The sequence below is a fragment of the Electrona antarctica genome, assembly GCF_951216825.1.
Source record: "Electrona antarctica genome assembly, chromosome: 14".
Taxonomy (NCBI): Eukaryota; Metazoa; Chordata; class Actinopteri; order Myctophiformes; family Myctophidae; genus Electrona; species Electrona antarctica.
This window is the reverse complement of record NC_136795.1, coordinates 5,950,046-5,971,794: the sequence shown is the minus strand read 5'-3', so window position 1 is coordinate 5,971,794 and position 21,749 is coordinate 5,950,046. Positions and strand designations below refer to the sequence as shown.

At 44.0% G+C, this 21,749-nt stretch overlaps 1 protein-coding gene across 1 annotated transcript in view; it reads right to left on the bottom strand.

Annotated features, from left to right (window-relative positions):
• LOC306936295 (extracellular serine/threonine protein kinase FAM20C-like) overlaps positions 1–21,749 on the bottom strand; it is a gene marked incomplete at its 5' end in the record, with an annotated part of 39,051 nt that overhangs the window by 9,961 nt on the left and 7,341 nt on the right. The window contains 3 exons of the mRNA XM_079519784.1: positions 4,653–4,849; positions 17,373–17,566; positions 18,069–18,303. Coding sequence (XP_079375910.1) covers positions 4,653–4,849; positions 17,373–17,566; positions 18,069–18,303 — 626 coding nt within the window. The remainder of the gene's footprint in view (positions 1–4,652; positions 4,850–17,372; positions 17,567–18,068; positions 18,304–21,749) is intronic.

Below are 21,749 nucleotides of genomic sequence, written 5' to 3'. Positions count from 1 at the left end.
ATCAGGCATGCAGTAGGAGATTTGTGATTTACGATGTTCGATTATCTGTCTTTCTGCTTTGGTACGAAACACAGACCGGTTCTTTGTTGTTCCAAATTAATTTGCATGCCTTCTGCTTCCAGCCATAATAACTCTATTTTTAGCTTCCAGCTTTGTCTTCTAAGATAAAGTAAGTGTGTTGTGTGTGTGTGTGTGTGTGTGTGTGTGTGTGTGTGTGTGTGTGTGTGTGTGTGTGTGTGTGTGTGTGTGTGTGTGTGTGTGTGTGTGTGTTTGTGTCAGTCCAGGGGTGTGTGCATGTTTGTGCCTGAGAGTGGCAGAGAGGCTTTTAATGAAAGCTGATGTAGCCCCACTTTTCCTCACTGTAAGCAAATGCTTGCTAGTTTTGTACCTTTTTATATTGCCTACAGTTTATATTGCACTTTTTACTTTTCCTTTTGCTTTTGCTTTTCTACTGCCCGTTTATATGTCTTAATGTTTGTTTATATTGCATTGTTTGCCCCTTGTTTTTCTTTTAACCTGTGCAGCACTTTGGTTGACTTTTTCATGATAAATGATACATTGAGTCGAGTGAGTTGAGTTGAGAGTGCGCAAATGTGCGTATAGCCTATAAGTCTGGATTTGTGTTTGTGTGTTCACATAATACTGTACGCATGTGCAGTGGTGGACTTATGTATCCAGTACATAATTTAAAACAATACTAGTACAAGTTATCTACAAGCTCACAGCTCAAAATACACGTTTTCCCTTCCTATAGAATTATAGTGGAGTAAAAACTAAAAAGTACTATTTGTCTTTGAAATGTACAAAAGTGTGCGTGCATGCGTGCATGTGTTTTGAATCCTGAGAGCTCATGCATCATGAGTGATGTGTTGTGTGTTGTGTTGTGCAGTGCAGTGCTCCATAAGAAGAGAATGTCAATTTGTATTTTGTTTTTGCTGCTCTAACACTGTTTCTGTCGTCTTTGACAGTCAAGAGAGATCACAGGAAAGCATGCACAGTACAAATAGCGTCATACTACTGTACAAGCATGCGCGTACACAGTACGCACACACACGTGCGAGCGCGCGCACACGCCGTTGTGTCCTTACATGCCTCCTCCTTTTGTGCTTGGCTTAGCTCGTTCAAACTCCTCCTGTCTCACGGCAGATTTTAGACTCATCAAGCTTTGTGCCAAAACCTCCTGGGTTAGTCGTTTCATCCCCAATAATACAAGCCATCAGTAGAGTCTGTGAGTGTAGTGCGTGTGTGTATGTGCGTGTGCGTGCGTGTGTGTATGTGCGTGTGCGTGCGTGTGTGCGTGTGTGTGTGTGTGTGTGTGTGTGTGTGAGAGAGAGAAAGAGAGACAGACAGAGAGAGAGAGAGAGAAAGCAAGAGGAAGAGCCTGCACTGCTGCCTCGCAGCTCTTTACTGCTCTAAATGTAAACCGTGTTACAGAACTTGTCACAGTCACAGCGAATACTGCCGCAGTGCCTCTGGCCGTTTCCCAGACTCGTTTGTACGAAGGGAGTAGAGTTTTAATGAGAGCGCCCGTGATTTGGACTGTAATTACTTTTTTAACCCACAGAGAACCTGCAGTGAGCACAGTGTTGACACTTTTAGGGCATTACTGGTAGTGGATATTGAGGTCCACTTCAATTTAGTCTTTAAATTAAACAGAGCCACTAGTGCAGGGGCCAAATCTTTGTATTCCTACATGTCTCTAGTCTATATTTTGGTATGATACTGCCTGAGACCCTGTCCTACATTGTGACTGGCAGGTTCAAATGCCCTAATAGTTAAGTTAGTCCCATAAAGTTGGCTTTCTGTTGTAAGGCTCTCATTGTCTCTTTTACTGCAAGTTGTGTTTTTAAGCCTGTTAAAATAACAATATGAAAAATATATAGGCTACAGTACCAAGTTGGCCATACCACCCATGATCAATTTTAAAACAAAATGTGAGATGCCAGAGGGGTTTAATCACAAAATAATAGGCCTATGGTCGAATATAAGGCATTTAATAGCAACTTAAGTAAGATGCTAACCCCGTCCCACTTGTCCCACACAAGTGATACTTCTGTCCCTCAATTGAACAGTTTGGTGGCGTTTCCTTTGTTTTGTGTACTACAGTACGTGGGTGGTATTTCTGCAGAGTGAGAATATTATTGTGTGTAGAGTTTCTCGGGATTCTAGCCTGTGTTGGCAGAGTACCAAGCAAGATGGACATGTGATTCTAGCCTGTGTTGGCAGAGTACCAAGCAAGATGGACATGTGATTCTAGTCTGTGTTGGCAGAGTACCAAGCAAGATGGACATGTGATTCTAGCCTGTGTTGGCAGAGTACCAAGCAAGATGGACATGTGATTCTAGCCTGTGTTGGCAGAGTACCAAGCAAGATGGACATGTGATTCTAGCCTGTGTTGGCAGAGTACCAAGCAAGATGGACATGTGATTCTAGCCTGTGTTGGCAGAGTACCAAGCAAGATGGACATGTGATTCTAGTCTGTGTTGGCAGAGTACCAAGCAAGATGGACATGTGATTCTAGCCTGTGTTGGCAGAGTACCAAGCAAGATGGACATGTGATTCTAGCCTGTGTTGGCAGAGTACCAAGCAAGATGGACATGTGATTTTAGCCTGTGTTGGCAGAGTACCAAGCAAGATGGACATGTGATTCTAGCCTGTGTTGGCAGAGTACCAAGCAAGATGGACATGTGATTCTAGCCTGTGTTGGCAGAGTACCAAGCAAGATGGACATGTGATTCTAGCCTGTGTTGGCAGAGTACCAAGCAAGATGGACATGTGATTCTAGTCTGTGTTGGCAGAGTACCAAGCAAGAGGGACATGTGATTCTAGCCTGTGTTGGCAGAGTACCAAGCAAGAGGGACATGTGATTCTAGCCTGTGTTGGCAGAGTACCAAGCAAGATGGACATGTGATTTTAGCCTGTGTTGGCAGAGTACCAAGCAAGATGGACATGTGATTCTAGCCTGTGTTGGCAGAGTACCAAGCAAGATGGACATGCGAGGAGGCAGGTCTGCTGCTGCCTATGGAGATTTTCACTCCAAAATTAGATATTATCTACTGCTTGAAAAGAAAAGCAGCACCTGTTCTTACAGAATGATTGATTGCATAACGTTAAGAAACAGACTGCAGGGGATTTTCTCTCTCGGAGTGGTATAAAGTTTACTTATAGCTAAGCATTTGTTTGACAGATTTGGTAGCAGTTTCTCATAAACCTCTACATGCAGTATATTGTAGGCTATTTAAATGAACCTCCATAATGTTAGCACTTACCCTACCCCCCTTAGACGGCACTTCTTAGACTTATATAGCATTTGAAACAGACTTATAGCATGTCATGTAGACAGCACAATAAGTGCATTGTATGTAGTCATAGCACTTCATAGTATATATGTACAGCATAGTATAGCATATATGTATAGTTTATATGTATAGTGTCATTATATAGATATGTTCTAGTTATAGTTTATATGTATAGTGTCATTATATAGATATGTTCTAGTCACGTTCTTAGCTTACGCATGTTTCGCGATAAATGCATTTTACATATGTGATGTATTCCCATGCTTTTTGTTCTTGCTTAATGTAAGTCGCTCTGGATTAAGAGCGTCTGCTAAATGCCTAAATTGTAAATTGTAAATTGTAGATATAGTTATAAAACTGCTGTAGGGAGTAGAACTCTGCATATATAGGCCCAACTTTGTACCTGCTTTGTGTGAACGGTAAAGGGGATCTCATTAGAGTGAAGTCAGTTGGCAGGTGCCGGTGTTGACTGACGGATGGCATTAAACAATGGTTCTCAAATATTTGTCAAGGAAAGGACCCAAATGTATACGTATTAGGCCACCCCCTTTTGAACAAATGTTGTGCCAGGGATCGACTGACACATATCTTTTGTTTTTGGATTAGATTTATTACATATTTCTGTCTATACTGTAGGTGGGCAGATACCAGTGGAGAGAGTGAAACCTGCGATCTGAATTGACATTCTTATACACTCTCTCATTGGGCTAACTTCTAGCTGGACTAACCCTTTTGAGAACCACTAGGTCTTCCAGGAAGAGAACAACGTTAAACCTCATACTCCTCTTCACCCTGAAACTTGTTTTCCTGTCCTCCCGTCTCCTTGAAACATCCCCCTCTCTCACCCAACGTTCTCAACGTTTTTTTTTTTTTTTAGGGGTGCTAGCCCCTCCTATACTCTACAGCTTTTTGTCCTAACTCGTGTCACATTTGACATTGACAATGACAGGAGAATTTACAGTACATCATGTGTCCAAATCAGCGTTTTGTGCTAACACAAACATTAAATGGCATCGACAATGAAAGGAGGATTTACGTCACGAGCTAATCGGCTATGTATATAATTCTCGTTAATATTATTTGCGTGGGTATAACATGGCCGAGACGTGGTATAGTGTGGGGCATTGTGTAATTCCTTGTCTCAGTGACGTGAAAGAACTATAGGGCATGTGGAGGAGGTACGATGATAAGAGCGGCCCTCACTTCACACAGGTGTAATTTTTAAATCTGGGGACCCCCCAAAATAATTTGGCGACCCCCACCCAGGTTGACAACCACTGACCTATACCATCCTGTGTCACCAACCATCCCACCAAGTAGCCCTCCCCTCCCCTCCTCTTCTCTCCCACTCACCAGCTTTGAGAATGCGCTGCGTTGCCAGATAATGAGTCAGCTGGGCCAGAACGGGGTCCTTCCTGTCATACAGTTCCCAGCGAGTGATGCCCAGGTGGAAACGCAGCCATAGAGGGTGTGACTTGGAATCGTCCGTCCATTGATCTTTGTCATAGCCAACCTCCCTCTCCTCCTCCTCCTCGTCACTCCCACTCTGCCTATAGGAGAAGACATGCATGGGAGGAAAGGAGGGCAGAACGAGCCTATGAATTGGCGCTGGGGTGGAATAGGCCTATCTCACAGCCCGCTTTCCACGCCCACTTCCGGTAAATAGTGGTGTCATTTAACATTAGCATTTACACGTTTTTTTACAGTACATTTACATTTTCTAATGTAAAAATGTGACAGACCAATATTATTATGAAGCAAACAAGATGGTAAATCAGTCGAACAGATAGAACAAACCTTACCTTGAGAAAACTAAAGTTGTAGACTTCTTAAATGACCTCTGTTAACATGTAGCGTCTATGGAGTGACGTCACGCTATCACCACTAACCCCGAAAGGGGGCGTATTAAGGGGGCGGGGACATTCTGTGAGATAGGCCTATTGGCGCTGGGGTGGAATTCCAATTGAGAGACATGTAGTACCGACTGGTGCAAAAAGACTCTGTCAATGAAAATTATACATTCATGTTTTTGAGGGGCGCCAGCCCTTCCTATACACAGGTTTAATGTTTGTCTTTAGTTCAATGTTTGTTTTGTAAACGCCATTGACAATGAAGGGAAAATTGTGCCTCATTATGTCATATTGTCTCTTTATTGTTAATGGCGTTTAATGTTTGTGTTGGCACCGTTTGTTTCACATCACCATTACATCACATCAACATGAGTTAGACTTTGATATATTAGCGCCCCTCACTTCACACGGGTGTGATTTCTTTATTTTGAAGACCATCAGATATTTTAATCAAATGACACGTACAGTCATCAACAAACATGTACATTGTAACTGCATTGTTGTGGACCTGAATGGGCCTCCTATTGGCCCATTTGGACCTGAATGGGCCTCCTATTGGCCCATTTTGACTACTGGCTGAGAAGATACTGTACATGACTGTTGATTCAGAACCATGGATAGCGCGATAGTGATTTGTTAGTCATTCATCTTATAGCTCTGGCCCTGGGTTGAAAGTATCCTATACATGTATTATCTCCCTCTCTCCCTCTCCCCCCCCTCTCTCTCCCTCTCCCCCTCCCCCTCTTTCTCTCCTCCCCTCTCCCTCTCCCCCTCCCCCTCTTTCTCTCCTCCCCTCTCCCTCTCCCCCTCCCCCTCCCCCTCCCCCTCCTCCCCATATTTATTTATTTATCTCTGCTCTAACGGTAGTTATTTTAGATGCACCCACGAATCTCTGATTATACCTCAAACTATGCTCTCATAAATCATAGCTGTGATTTTGTTTTACAAGAGGTTCCAAAGGGATTCATGCCATGGCATTAAAGTAAACTTGTTTGACTACAGCTGAACCTATAATATGTACTACTATCCCCATTAGCCTCATACATTAATAGATTGTAATAATCCATCCATCAGCACTTTCAAAATGCTTGTAATAACATGTGGCTATGTAGCGTTGTGGTATGAGACTTAATTCATTCTAGGGGTTCATATTGTGTTGTATTTGTTTGAAACAATGTGTATACGCTGCTTTTTTGCTCAGGGTTCATTGGAAAAAGAGACACAGTATAACAACAGGAACCATAAAATTGTATGTCTGAGTTATAATAACCCATTTTGGGCGGGAACCCTTTTTGGTGTTAGCATTATGTTATGTTTTAGCTATTGAAAAATAGCAGATCTACAAGCTCATAGCGCGCCACCGAGTGGCGCGCTACGAGCTTGTAGGTCTGCTATTTTTGAAAAATCGAAGAACGACTGACATAGAAACATAGCTTTTTCAGAAACATTTTCAAACAGACATTTAGAATCTGATCTCAGGTCAAAATGGGTGAAAGAACTAAAATAAATAAAGGTCCTGCACCTGCATCAGTAATTCTTCATACTGTAACCAAATTATTGCAACCAAAAGGAAAACACAAAACTGAAGCTAAATTGCAATATGTTATCTGACTTAAACTTGATCAAACCAAAATAATAATACAATTCAATTGAGCATTCAAGATTCAAGTACAAATAAAAATGTTCAATCTTTAAATCCCGCAATGTATCAAAAAGGTAGCCTAATCCCAAAGGTAATCCAAAAGTAATCGAACCACAACATTGTAGATCTTCCAAAAATCAAGTAGCCTAATCCACAAAGTAATCAAATGAAAAGGCAATGCATTAATCAAAAATGGAAAAAAGTATATTCCTCACCCAACCTTCAAGTCAGGAGCCCACAGCAGGTACGTATCCCTTTGTCCAAAAGCTCAGAATGGATTCAGAGCTAAACCCTCAGAAATGTTTCTTGACCAAACTTTTCTTCTTCCAGATCTCAAAGTTTTCCAGCCCCAATACTCTGTGGTTTGTCAATTTCTGATTAGGGTTTAATTAGTATTGGCCGTAAAAGAGTCTCAACTCAACTCAACTTTTATTTATATACTAGCACATTTAACGTGACAAAGATTATGGTTAAAAGAAAACAAAGGGCAAACAATGAGTCTCTTTGACACACCTCACTTCCTGTACTTTTATAGATGTTCCTGGTACCTCACTTCCTGAAACTATTGCTAACATGCTTAGTTTTTCCCCACAGCTCCCCCTATAATCAAACCTTGTCAGCAGAAAATGGTTTACTACACAAAACAAAACATACTTTCCGTACACTACATTTCGGGGATATATAGTCAACCATGTTTTAACCAATATATTCCCTTGCTATCATGTTTCATTTAGGCTACTTTCAATACAGACACCAGGACAGGAAATACATTTCTTCACACATTTATGTGGCATGTGTCGTATATTTTGGAACCACATTTCATTAATATCGCTTAATAATAACTAGACATAGACTGAATTGTTTTAAACTAAAAGTGTTACTCTCGTCTCTCTCCTCATGAGAGGCTCAGGCTACAGGACGTGTTTGTGTAGACGCTCAGGCACCATTCTTCACAGCTGGCGCCTATGCTAAATAGCCAGGCCTACTCTGATCTAGGAGCATTCAGACCAGAGGTCTCCTGTTGTCCTTCCTGGTGACCATTACCTTATTTAGACATGACCATTTGGTATAGGGGGTAGGGTAACCTGAGACCACCTTTGCATTTCCTGTTGTTGTCTCATGTATCTGTATAAGGTCTACTGAAAATGCCTATCTGTGTGTTAGTGTGTGTCCTGCCGTCAGGCTGGGTGCATGCATGGCTCCGGCCATGCATCTGAGTTGTACTTTGTCTCTGAAATAAACCTGGACTCTGAAACCTTCATTCATCTGTCTGCCTCTGCGTTTATCCTGAGTACTTTGCCTAAGTATTAGAGGTTTGTTCATGAGCTTTACAGAGAGGAAAAGCAGTCTCTCTTTGGAGTTTTTATACTTCAATTGGTGCGACGTAACCGGTGTCTTTGATGCATTTTTTGCGTCAGGCAGAAGAGAGTCAGGGGCTTTTTTATTCAGTCTAATTTTGGCGGTTGGTGGTTGGTTTGATTTTTCGGCGATGCGGCGTTCGTCTACAGCGGGAAGAAGTGGTCTTCTCTTCGGATGGGGAACAACAGCGCGAACGGTGCGCTCCGGATCTCCGATGTGGACAAGGAGGGAGAGGCCCTCCACAGCGCGTCGACGGGGAACGTGCTTCTCTTCACGTCTCGGCGGGGAGCAGCGGATCTCCTACCAGAGGGGCGGCGGTGCTCAGCGGCGATTCGAGGGGGCTCCTTGGCTTCATCTACTCGGCAATCAGCGGTCTAAGGGAGGCGGAGGACCCGCTTCTTCGGCTCTGCTCGGCGACGGCAAGGCGAGGCAGTTGCTCTGCGGGCTACGGTCTGCTTTGGTGACCATCTGCGGTTCTCGTGAATTCGCTTTGTCAGTCATGTGTTGCGATTCATGACTGAAGGGAGGAGGAGGTGTGTAGAATTCATTTCGAAATGGACAAGAGGACAGTGTCAAACAGCGGCCGTGTAATATGCAATGTACTGATCATACATTATAGACGACACGGGCCGAAAAAGGACACATCTCCGTGGCGGTGCGTCAAGGAACTGTACAGCCTTGCTGCCCGTGCGTGGTGACTGATGGACAAAGAGGTATATGTATTTTTGTGAAAGTGTTTTTAATTGCATACTAGGAGAATTGGAGGAGAAAAATATATTGTTTTCAACGTGAATTAGTAGGTATTATGTTGATTGTATGTTTTTGTCGTATAATTTGATAAGTTGAGTCATGAGTAGCCTACTTATGGAACAATGAGGTAATTTCCTAGAGACGTGTAGAGAATATTAGTTGAATATTGCTTAGACTCTGGCCTGTTAACGTATTTTTACCTGCGTTATCAACTGGACGTGATGCGTAGTACTGCCTTTAGTAGAGCAGAGTTTTATTTAAAGCATTATAAACGTATATGTTATAGCATGTCCTAAATTAAGCAGTGTAAGTATAGGATGTTTTTTCACTTTATAGTGGTGACTAGTTTTTAATGTGTTGATTAGCAGGGTTGGGCCTGGCGGTCCCAAGCCATAAACACGCCCGATCTCGCTTATTTGTAATCAATCAACATTTCAGATTAGATTTTAATAAGAACACTAAAAGATTCTACTGATGCTGAACCGAAATTTAGTTATGTGTATAGTGTATGTAATGAGAATTGCCTGAAGAAGTTATGTAACCTTGATTCCGTTTGTCTCTGTAACCATTTGAATTCTAATGTAATTGTTTGTTTGTCTTAGGCCTATCTGTTGTTTTTAATTTTATCTTTTCTTAGTGTCAAGGGAGGTCCAAATGTGGTTCCTTTTATTTTGTGATAAACGTGTAGTACGTTTATCCAGGGAGGAATGTCGTATATTTTGGAACCACATTTCATTAATATCGCTTAATAATAACTAGACATAGACTGAATTGTTTTAAACTAAAAGTGTTACTCTCGTCTCTCTCCTCATGAGAGGCTCAGGCTACAGGACGTGTTTGTGTAGACGCTCAGGCACCATTCTTCACAGCTGGCGCCTATGCTAAATAGCCAGGCCTACTCTGATCTAGGAGCATTCAGACCAGAGGTCTCCTGTTGTCCTTCCTGGTGACCATTACCTTATTTAGACATGACCATTTGGTATAGGGGGTAGGGTAACCTGAGACCACCTTTGCATTTCCTGTTGTTGTCTCATGTATCTGTATAAGGTCTACTGAAAATGCCTATCTGTGTGTTAGTGTGTGTCCTGCCGTCAGGCTGGGTGCATGCATGGCTCCGGCCATGCATCTGAGTTGTACTTTGTCTCTGAAATAAACCTGGACTCTGAAACCTTCATTCATCTGTCTGCCTCTGCGTTTATCCTGAGTACTTTGCCTAAGTATTAGAGGTTTGTTCATGAGCTTTACAGAGAGGAAAAGCAGTCTCTCTTTGGAGTTTTTATACTTCACATGTGTCACAACAGCTCTCACCGTGTGACTTGGTTAAATAAGTATAAATGAATATATATATATATATATATATATATATATCTATATATACAAGTGAGAAGTTGTACCCAACCCAGGAAAAGGGACCCCAAGTCACACACTGCATACATCACTGACACGTCACTGACACACTGCAACACACTACACTCACACGGCAGTCACGTCACACACTTACCCTCCGCGTCGTTCGGCCGCTATCTCCTCATATCGCGCCGAACGCCGCCCCTCAACACCAACCGCGGAACATCACTCATTGCACTGACACCAACGTTGCCTCCCTTCCACACCCACACCGCCATTGTATCTCTTCACAACAAACAATATCTCCCCAAGCACCCACACCCCCGCACGCACACACTCACATGTTGCCAGGTCTATTAAAACAAGCCCAGAAAAAATGCCATTCAACACGCTACTTACAACTCGCTTACAATTCGCGGACCTGGCAACACTGCATCCCGTGATTCCCCTCTTTTCATTGGCTGCACCGCCAACATTGATGCCACTATGTAAACAACACCGCAAACCCTGACTTCCTACAGCCTACAGCCTATACTTACACACACTACCACTCGCTTACAATACGTGGACCTGGCAACACTACATCACCCCTTCCCAATGGCTCACAACCCCACCACGTGACCCAGTGGCGGCCGGTCCATAGGGGGCGCTGGTGCGCCGCACCACCATGCACAACCCCTGAATAAAACGTGAATAAGAATGACGGAGAAATGACATCTGCAGCCTGTAATTTATTTAAAATTAGCAATCCAGAAACGTCAATATTATATAATATAAGGAACCACTAACCAAAGGCAGTGATTACAAGTTGTATTATGCTGCCACGTTGTATTCTGCTGCCATGAAATGTCACATGTTGTTTACGTTGTGTGACGTTTCTGATTGGTTACTGAGTGTCACATGTTGCTGCGCGTTCATCTGGAGCATAGATATATACAAACACTAGATGGCTCAAGGCGGAGTTTCTGACGTCGTTCACCCGGCAGCCATCTTACTTCGGGGCTACAGTACAGTATGTTCAATGGCAGCTCAAACATAAACAGTCATAACTCGCTCAAATCTTGACGGATTTACAAACGGGTTGGTTTATTACAAACGTTGTCAACGTGGCTATGATACAAACGATAGAAAGCCACTGGGTCGAAAAATGTGTGCGATCAATGTTATTCACACCACAAACCACTTGGGGGCAGCATAAACATCACAACACAGTTTGACATATAGTTTAACACACAGTCAACACAGACGCTAGAAAAACATGAATGATGAGCCACATGGAGCCAGGTAAAGATAATAATTCATTTTCATAATGGAACAACAAGACAATGACAAAAAAAAAACTGTAGCCTCAATCTACATGGAAAATGCAGTGAAATTAGCCATGTTTGGCAATGCCATGTTTATTTTGTATTTTTAAAAGCCTTCCATTGAATGTGATGATACCTATAGTGCATGTTTTCTTGATATTTTCATAGCGCCCTCTCTAGGACAAAAGTCACCAGCCGCCACTGACGTGACCCACGTGTTTTTCGTGATACCTTTCACACTTCCGGAAACACTACCGGAAGTTACACAGTACACACACACACACACACACACGCGTGCACACACACACAGTGTACAGCCTGCCGGAAACCAAACGTAGAAGAAGAACAACAACAACACAGGTTCTACACTGATTCTAACTTGGACGGAGAGCACCGCGATTACATACACAGTTACAATAATGCAAACACGACCGTGTCGACACCTGACGTCGTACAATCAGGACGAACCGAGGCGCATATATGGATAAGAACAACAACACTACACGCGCGCGCGCGCAAGCGCTGCAGCACAAAACAGCTACATACAACGCGTGTCACTGTGGACTTCTGTATCTGGGGACTTCTGTATCGCAACGCGGGGCAACGCAACTCTGGGATGAGCGGGCCGAAGGCCCGCGAAATTCTAGTATATATACAAGTAAGACGCGCGAACGCGGGAAGCGAACGCAGCTCGTGAATTGCAAAAACAACAATTAGAATAAATTACGTAATTTTTTAAGGTTTTTTTAAGTTCTCTTTTTTTTGTGTTTAAGATTTTTCTTAAGTTAAGTTTTTTTTTAAGTTAAGTTTGTTTTAAGTTTTTCCTTAAAGCTTTTCCTTTTTAAGTTTTTTTTTTTTTTTTTTAAGTTAAGTTTTTTTTAAGTGAAGTTTTTTTTAAGTTTTTCCTTAAAGCTTTTCCTTTAAGTTTTTTTTTTTTTTTAAGTTAAGTTTTTTTTTAAGTTAAGTTTTTTTTAAGTTTTTCCTTAAAGCTTTTCCTTTTTAAGTTTTTTTTTTTTTTTAAGTTAAGTTTTTTTTTAAGTTAAGTTTTTTGTGTGTGTGCGTTTTTCCTTTTTACGTTTTTTTTTTAAGTTAAGTTTTTTTTTAAGTTAAGTTTTTTTTTAAGTTAAGTTTTTTGTGTGTGTGTGTGCGTGCGTGCGTGCGTGTGTGTGTGTGCGCGTGCGTGCATGTGTGTGTGTGTGTTTTTGTGTGTGATACAGCTGCGCCCTCTGGTGGTGGGCGGGTGGTGTTACAGCGTGACACACACACAGACAGACACACACACACACAGACGTGATCTGCTGGGTCTCATAGTAAATGCTCACTGCGTTCGCAATTAGGGATGTCCCGATACATTTTTGCTTCCGATCCGATCCCGATACCTCAATTTCTGTGTTAGCCGATACCGATACCAAATACAGATACCAGTGTCGTGATATCATGTTGTGTTTATAGCTATCTAGCTATATATCTCCTGTTGTGTTTATAGCAGACTCCTCACTCAAATGTGCACTTCCAGTTTAGGCAACTCCAAAGCAAGTCCCAACATTTTATCTACCTGCCATAGTGTCAACCACTTACCCCTGTGTCGGATCTAATAATAATAATAATAATAAATTTTATTTATAACGCACTTTACATTTGAAACAAATCTCAAAGTGCTACAACAAGAAGAAGAATAAAAACAATAATCTTAAAATAATGCATGATTAAATAAAATGACTAAAAAAGCACATTTCATGGTATACTGCTAAAAGGATTAAAAGCACACCGGGCAACTAATGGTCCAACTGGCCAAATGCCTTGTTAAAAAGAAATGTCTTAAGTCCCCTTTTAAAAGCGTCCACGGATTGTGGTGCTCTCAGGTGGTCGGGGAGGGCATTCCACAGCCGAGGAGCAGCTGAACAGAAGGCCCGGTCCCCCATGGTGCGGAGTTTTGTTTTGGTGGTTTTGAGTGTGTTAGAATTTCCAGAGCGGAGGGAGCGGGTGGAGGCTGGGGGTTCAATGAGTTCCTTCAGATAGGAAGGGGCGTTGCTGTGGATGCACTGATGGGTGAGGAGGCAGACCTTGTATTCAATCCTGGAGGAGACGGGAAGCCAGTGAAGGGAATGGAGTATGGGTGTGATATGATCATATTTCCGCACTCTCACCAGGATCCTAGCAGCACTGTTCTGGATGTACTGGAGCCTCTGGATGCTCTTGCTAGGGATCCCGGTGAGAAGTGCGTTGCAGTAGTCAAGCCTTGAGGAGACAAAGGCGTGAACAAGTTTTTCTGCATCTGGCAGGGTGAGTGTGGGACGGAGTCTGGCTATGTTTCGGAGGTGAAAGAATGAGGTTTTGCAGAGGTGTTTGATGTGAGGGTCAAAGGTCAGTTGGGGGTCCATTTTTACACCTAAGTTGGTGACTACAGGTGAGAGGGGGAGGTCCTGGGTGGAGAAGGTGATGCTGGTTATTGGGGATGATTTGACCTGGTGTGGGGTGCCGATGAGAATGGCCTCTGTCTTGGAGCTGTTGAGTTGGAGAAAGTTGTCAGTCATCCACGCCTTTATCTCCTCAAGGCAGGTGGTCAGTGTGGATGATGGTGATGATGGTGATGACAGGGGGGCAGAGGGGGGTGGGACTGTCCTGAGGTAGAGTTGGGTGTCATCAGCGTAGCAGTGGTAGGATATCCCATGCCGACTGATGACACGACCAAGGGGGAGCATATAGAGAGTGAAAAGGGTGGGGCCGAGGACGGAACCTTGGGGTACGCCGCAGGTGACAGGGTGTGAACGTGAGTGAACACCTCCCAGGGAAACGCGCTCGGTTCTGTCCGTGAGATATGAGGTGAACCAGTTTAGTGCAGTGTCGGTGAGTCCTATAGTGGAGTGGAGTCGGTTGAGGAGGATGGTATGGTCGACTGTGTCAAATGCGGCTGACAAGTCCAGGAGGATGAGGAGGGAGGGGGAGCCGTTATCAGCTGCCATCAGCAGGTCGTTGGTGACTCTGACCAGTGCTGTTTCTGTGCTGTGGGCTGAGCGGAATCCTGACTGGAATTTGTCAAAGAGGTTATTGTTTTTTAGGTGTTGTTGAAGTTGAGCAGCTACTACCTTTTCCAGTACCTTGGAGAGGAAGGGCAGGTTGGAGATGGGCCTGTAGTTGGCATGAACTTCCGGGTCAAGAGTGGGTTTTTTCAGGAGAGGTGTAATGATGGCTGATTTTAAGGCAGGTGGAACACAGCCGGCTTGGAGGGAGAGGTTGATGACTGTGGTGATGAGGGGGCTTATGGCAGTAATGTGGGTTTTTAACAGTGCTGTGGGGAAGGGGTCAAGGGCGCATGTTGATGGTTTCATCTTGGAGATGATGGCCTCAACCTGGTGTTGTGAGATGTTGGCAAAGCAGTGGAAAGGCTGGGGGATCCCTGGCAGTGGGGTGACAGACAGGGAAGTTGAAGTGGAGGAGTGCGATAGGGTGGAGCGGATGTTATTGACTTTTGACCTGAATGAGTCTAGGATGCTGTTGCATTGGTCCTCTGTGGTGTCGCTGTGAGTGGGTGATTGTGGTTTGAGGATGTTATTTATGGTGGTGAAAAGTTGCTTGGAGTTACCGGAGTTGTTATTGATGATATTGGAGTAGAAAAGTGACCGGGCATCTCTGAGGGCCTTTGCATAGGCTTTTTGATGCTCCCTGTATGCCAGCCTGTGGACAGTGAGTCCTGACGCCATGAAACGGCGCTCAAGGACACGGCCCGCTGCCTTCGCTTTCCGCAGCTCACTGGTGAACCAGGGGGAGGAGCGTGAGAAAGTGACTGTTTTTGTTTTGACAGGGGCGTGAAGATCCAGGAGACGGCTCAGGGTGTTGTTGTAGAGGTCAACTGATTCAGTGGCTGATGAGGGGGTTGCAGAGGAGAGGTCATGAAGGTCCAGGGCAAAGGCGTCGGGGTTGATGTTTTTGATTTGTCTGAAGTGAATTTGACGTTTTGGCTTATTGTGGGGGGAGGGGAATGGCAGCTCCATAGAGATGACTCTGTGGTCAGACACACCCATCTCGTACACCTGCAGGTTGCTGATCAGGCCAGGGTCACTGATGACCAGATCAAGCGTATGTCCCCTGTCATGTGTTGGGACGTGCACGTGCTGTGTGAGGTGGAGGCAGTCCAGTAGTTGTAGTAGTTCAGCTGCGGGGGGTGAGGTGGGGGTGTCCATGTGAATATTCAGATCTCCTAGAATTAAGGTGTTGGTGGATGTAATACAGAGTGTTGTGAGGAGATCATGCAGTTCTGAAATAAAAAGTGAGTTTGGTTTTGGTGGCCGGTAAATGAGTATTGCTGTCATAGTGGAGGGGGGTTTGCATTTAAAACCGAGACATTCAAATGAAGAGAATGCTGGCAGAGGGAGGGGAGACAGGTCCAGATGGCCTTTGTGCAGGATGGCTAAGCCACCACCTTTACCACCAGTGCTGCGTGCTTTCTCCAGGTATTTGTAACCAGGAGGGCAGGCTTTGTTGAGTGATGAATAAACCCCTGGCTGGTGCCAGGTCTCAACAAGGCACATGATGTCTAATTGTTTTTCCAGAATGTGGGTGTGAATGAGAGAGGATTTTTCTTTGAGGGTTTGTAGGTTGAAAAGTTCAATTTTGACTGTTGATGGAGTCGTGAATTTCTGCAGTGGCCGGAGTAAGGTGGAATCCACTCCACGTTTTGTATGCCACCTGCAGTAAAGTGGTCTCGCGACGATCCCAGCGCTGCTGTATTGGCTAGCTGGGAGTGTGCTCTGATGACGTGTCACACATGCGACGGAGCGTTTGGTTGAACAGATGGAGTGAATGGAGTGACAGGATTGAGAGAAGACAAATTTACGACGGGAACTTCTGTGGATATAGCGGGGACGGCGGATAATTCTAATCCGTCGGATGACTGAAGTGGATAACGGAGTGGTGAAGTTGTTGAGCCGAAGCAGTTGCGAGATGGAATATTGTAGCATACTGCCCGGTAGGAGTATGGACTGTGAAGATGATGTGATCCTGTTAGCCGGGCCGGCTGCAGCCACCAGTTGCTTGCTGGCTAGCAAGCAACTTCGTGCCCCACTGACAGCACAGGAGGAACTGCACGTTACTGGTCGCCGGCTAGCCCTGAGGTCGCCAGCTAACCAGAACGACGAGAACACGGGGGGGGGATGGCTGCCTATGTTTTGGTTGTCAGCTAGCCCTAAAGCCGCCAACTAACCGCAACGTTGAGAAGCAGCCAACACACCAGGACAGTAAATCCAGTAAATCCCCCAGGACAGGGGGATGGCTGCCTATGTTTTGGTTGTCAGCTAGCCCTAAAGCCGCCAACTAACCGCAACGTTGAGAAGCAGCCAACACACCAGGACAGTAAAAACAGCCCGAAGTATTTCCAGGGTGGAGGTCCAGAAAGCCGTTCTCTTGCAGTAAAACGCTCCTTGGTAGTGGGACAGTGGAGTTAGCAGGTGAGTGAACACAACAACAGTAAAAAGTCCAATCGGGGAGGCAATGTCAAAAAGCTTTAAAAATAACTAATCTAAAACTAGAGGTAAAAGGCAACTTTAAAATAGGCTTAAACTGAACTAATCTAGCTCAGATGGAGAAGCGGCGAACAAACTGACGCCAGCGTCCTCTCACATCCGTCCTCCTCTCTCTCTCTCTGCTCTGGATCTGTGGTTAGACTGGCATTTTCACTGATACCGATATGACCCGATATGACAAATAAGGGCCGATCCGATACTTTTCCCGATACCGATACAGTATCGGGACATCTCTAATATATATATATATATATATATATATATGAATGGTGAATCAGTTCTGTGTCACACTCACTCACCACCACCAATTGCTGTCATCGTCAGGAAGCTCCTCCCTTTCTTTGTCTTCACCTTCTATGCTACTTCCTGGATCCCCCGGCGTCTTCACCCTCAGCAGCCAATCGTCTTCCTGCAGCGTGGGGCGTGGCAGGTTGTACAGCGGGTGGTCCAAGAGCGCGGTCAGCTTGGACTGACCTTTGACCCTTTGTGTCACCTGCGAGGATGACGGCGTCGAGGAAGAGTGTGAGGCCGACTGGCGGTGGTGGAAAGTAACTAAGTACATTTACTTAAGTACAATTTAACTACATCTCAGAGGCAAATATTTGTACTTTTACTCCACTACATTTATTGAAAAACTTTAGTTACTAGTTACTTTGTCGATTTGTGATTATTATTACAAAACATACATTAACCACTTCAACAGTATATACATTTTGGCCATTTGAATATAGCAGATCTACAAGCTCAAAATGCGTCGACGCATTGTGAGCTTGTAGATCTGCTATTTTCAAAAGATTTGTATACACTTGAAAACTTGAAATGGGACATTTTGCATAATGAGTACTACTTTAGTACATTTTGATGACAAAATACTTTTGTACTTTTACTCAAGTGCATTTTGAATTCCGGACTTTTGCTTATAACTGAATACTAGGCTACTACTTCCACACTGCAGTCTTGATACTTTGACTTAAATAAAACCATTGGACTTGTACTTTTTCCACCACTGCCGACTGGCGGCGCCGCAGGGCGTCCGTCTCAGGTGACGAGGGCGAGGAGGAGGACGAGGAGGAGGAGGAGGAGGAGGAGGAAGAGGAGGACGAGGGAGGAGGAGGGACGCAGGCCGTCTGGAGGACGGAGAGACAGAAGAGAGCCAGCAGGAGGTGCAGCGCCAGAGAGACACACGCCAGAACCACACACACGGAACGAGAGCTGAGTCTCAACAACATGCTGAGTTGAGACAAGACAAGACAAGACAAGACAAGACAAGACAAGACAAGACAAGACAAGACTTAATTGGCTTTTTTTTTTTTTTCTAATATTTTTTATCCCACGATTTTGTAACCCATTTTTCACCCCTGTGTATTATCTAATGTGATCCTGGGCTCTACACATCCTCCGCCAACCTGGGGAGAGCAACGGACTTGAACTCATGCTTCCTTCATGCCTGAGTGTCCAAGTTGCTCCTTTACACCTGACAGGGGGGAGTTTCCCTGGTTGGACGTAGCGCGTGGAAGGAACACGTTATTCCAACCAGTTCCTTTCCCCTCCATCAGGCGCCCCAGCTGGCCAGGGGGAGGCAGTTCTTAATTGGCTTTTAATAAAACCTTTATTTAAACAAAGCCTGTGTCTTCACACACGATCCAATATATATTCATATGATGTTCTCACATAAAGTACAGCAATAAAGAAAAAAATGCTCCACTCACTTTTCCTTAAAAACATTTTACATTTCACAAATATATCAGATCAATCCTCCCATATTCTATAGAAACAAATAGACTTTCAATTGATACGGAGGGACAGTAAAGAAAGTAAGGACGAGGGAGAGAGAGGGAGAGAGAGAGAGACGAGAGAAGGGAGCAAGTAGACTTAACACCAGAGGCAAAAAAAACTGTTAAAAAATAAACAAAGCTGAAGCGTCTTTTTTTCAGCTGAAAATCTATTGGGTTCTTTTTTTTTCAACAACATGGCCGTATGATGAAGTACAAATTAATGAATGGACTGATAGAGAAAGGAGGCATAATAATGTTCATTAGCTTGCAGCCAGATGATCATTTGTCTAATTTGCAAGCAGAATGTTGGGAAAAAAACTCACTAAAAGGAATCAATCCATTATTGAGCGACTCATCTGGCCCTATAGGTTCCCAGACCCAGTCTGGATCAGACGGAGGGTGAATTTACTCACATCTCTGGCTCTCAGAGGCCAGAAAGCTGTCACGATTCCTCCTCTTCTTTCCTTCTCTCTGTTCTCTGTCAGTGGTGGTGTGGTTAATGAGACACATCATCAAAGTTCACTGACATTTCAATCCTCTTTTTCCTTTTCCCTGGTCTGCATGTTCCCACTTCTCAGGAATAGCTGGAAGCCCCATGTGCGTGTGTGTGTGTGTGTGTGTGTGTGTGTGTGTGTGTGCGTGCATGCGTGCGTGCGTGCGTGCGTGCGTGCGTGCGTGCGTGCGTGCGTGCGCGCGCGTGCCAGTGCCTCTGCACACATGCATGCATATGATATGCTATCTTGGGGTAGTTTAAACAGATCAGCGTGCACTGCCAGGTTGCAGTGACCTGTGTCTGCAGTGCAGTTCACTGGCTGATGACACTTGATTGATCTTTCAGTCTGTTTGATCAGTGACACACTGTCATGAATATGACAGAACTGTTATATTATTAACCGACTAAACCATACCCTGTACGTCCTCATATACAGTAGTATATGGAACCTTTTCAGTGGCCATATAATGTACAGTACACATAAACACATTTTAAAAGGGTTTCATGACCTATTTAGGGCCGGCCATGCAGAACATTTCAAGTATCTATGAACTTGACAAGTCGAACTACAGGCAAGCCCATAGTCCAGGGAGACCCTTGGATAATGTAAAAGCCAATTGAGATGTATTGGTCTTTAAGTTACATTACCCGTGTTGGGTTGTTGTTGTTGGTGTGTGTGTGTGTGTGTGTGTGTGTGTGTGTGTGTGTGCGTGCGTGCGTGCGTGCGTGCGTGCGTGCGTGCATGCGTGTGCATGCATGCAGTGTTTGTGCACATATAAAGAGTGTGAAAGATAGATAGTATGGTCACTGCAGATAGGTTTAATTGAAGGACTGTAGGCCCAGACCTCAAGCTAGCAGGGTGACATTTTTACCAACCTGGACAAATATAATCCATATAGACTAGCCCTGTATATTCAATTACAAAGGTTCAATATAATTAAAATGTTCAACATTAATAAAATAAAAAATACCTTGACTTGATCATTGGCTCCATCTACAGCTCTAAAATGCATTGCCTTTTGTTTTTGTGTTTCTCTCTCTGACTCTCAGTCTGAATCCCCCTGTCTCTCTCTCTGTATCTCTTGTCTGTCTGTTAACTCAGATTTCACAATCGCAACAACCCCATAGCCAGCAAAAGGACCTGTGTGTGTTGCTGTTGCAGAGATAGGAAGCGCATGCTGCAGCCAAAGAGAAGACACATCATTCCAAGCCTCGCCGCCAGTGGCTTGAAATGTTTTACACTTCCTAACATTCGGACACTAAAATGAAATTTTATCAGATCAGGAAGACATTTACTTGACTCTCTGTGTGTGTGTCAGCAACACACTCTCTGGCCGCACTGAGAACAGAATGTTTGATTTATTATTATTATTATTTATTTTAGTATCAGAATGTTTGGAAGACAATATTTACTTCTGTGTGTATGGGGCGAAAGGATTGGACCTTAATGTGTGCTGACGGTCACTTTGGGATTTATAGACACACTATAGACGTTTTTATTTCCAGGGAGGAAAAAAAAGTCTGGGACCGAGTCCACTTCATAGAGTAGCGCAAACGTCGATCACTCTCTGCTGATTTCTGATCGTCTGCACCTTTGTTAAAACGCACACACATACACACACTGTTAAAGCACTGCATGTTTGGTATGGGGCTGGTATGGGGCCCACCAGGCATCCAAATCGACCCTTACGGGTCAGTGTACAGATGATTATTTAATTTTTTTAATCTTTGGGACCCCAATCTAAATTCTCTGTGTTCATTTAACTGTGGGAGTGTACAAATGGAACCAAATGTGGTTCCATTTGTACACTCCCACAGTTACATGTCCCGTAAGGGTTCTTAATTAGGAGCAACTGGTGGTCCCCGGCCCGGACCCATGACACAGATAGGACATTACTCCAATGTCTCTGGCTCAGCCTATATATATATATCCTTACGTCATACTGCATGAATGATGTAATTATTCACTTTAGATTACTGGGCTATAATAGAGGGTATGCGCATGCATAAAGTGAATGGCAGATCGAGTGGCAAAGGTGGTGGCAAAGTTTATTTAATGTTGTTTAAAGTCGTTTAATGCAATTAAATAGAGTTATCTTTTTGGATGTATGGGCTGTCAAGGCCAGAAAGTAGTTTTTTGTCACTCAGTAAGTGTTCCCGCGTAACTTCCGGGTTTGATGATGATGTCACACGCATACCCTCTATTGGGAATGGGGAGTATAAACTGACCTATATGACAGGTCACACATATAAAACACGCACACATACACAGTGTACTGTATGTGGGATTTCTTGGTGCTTATCATAGGTCAGTGTATGTGCATCTGTGAACAAATTGTCAGATTGCTGGCAGACAGTCAGTATCTCTCTCCCAGTAAATTCCAGCTGTCGTCTTATGAAAAAGGTTC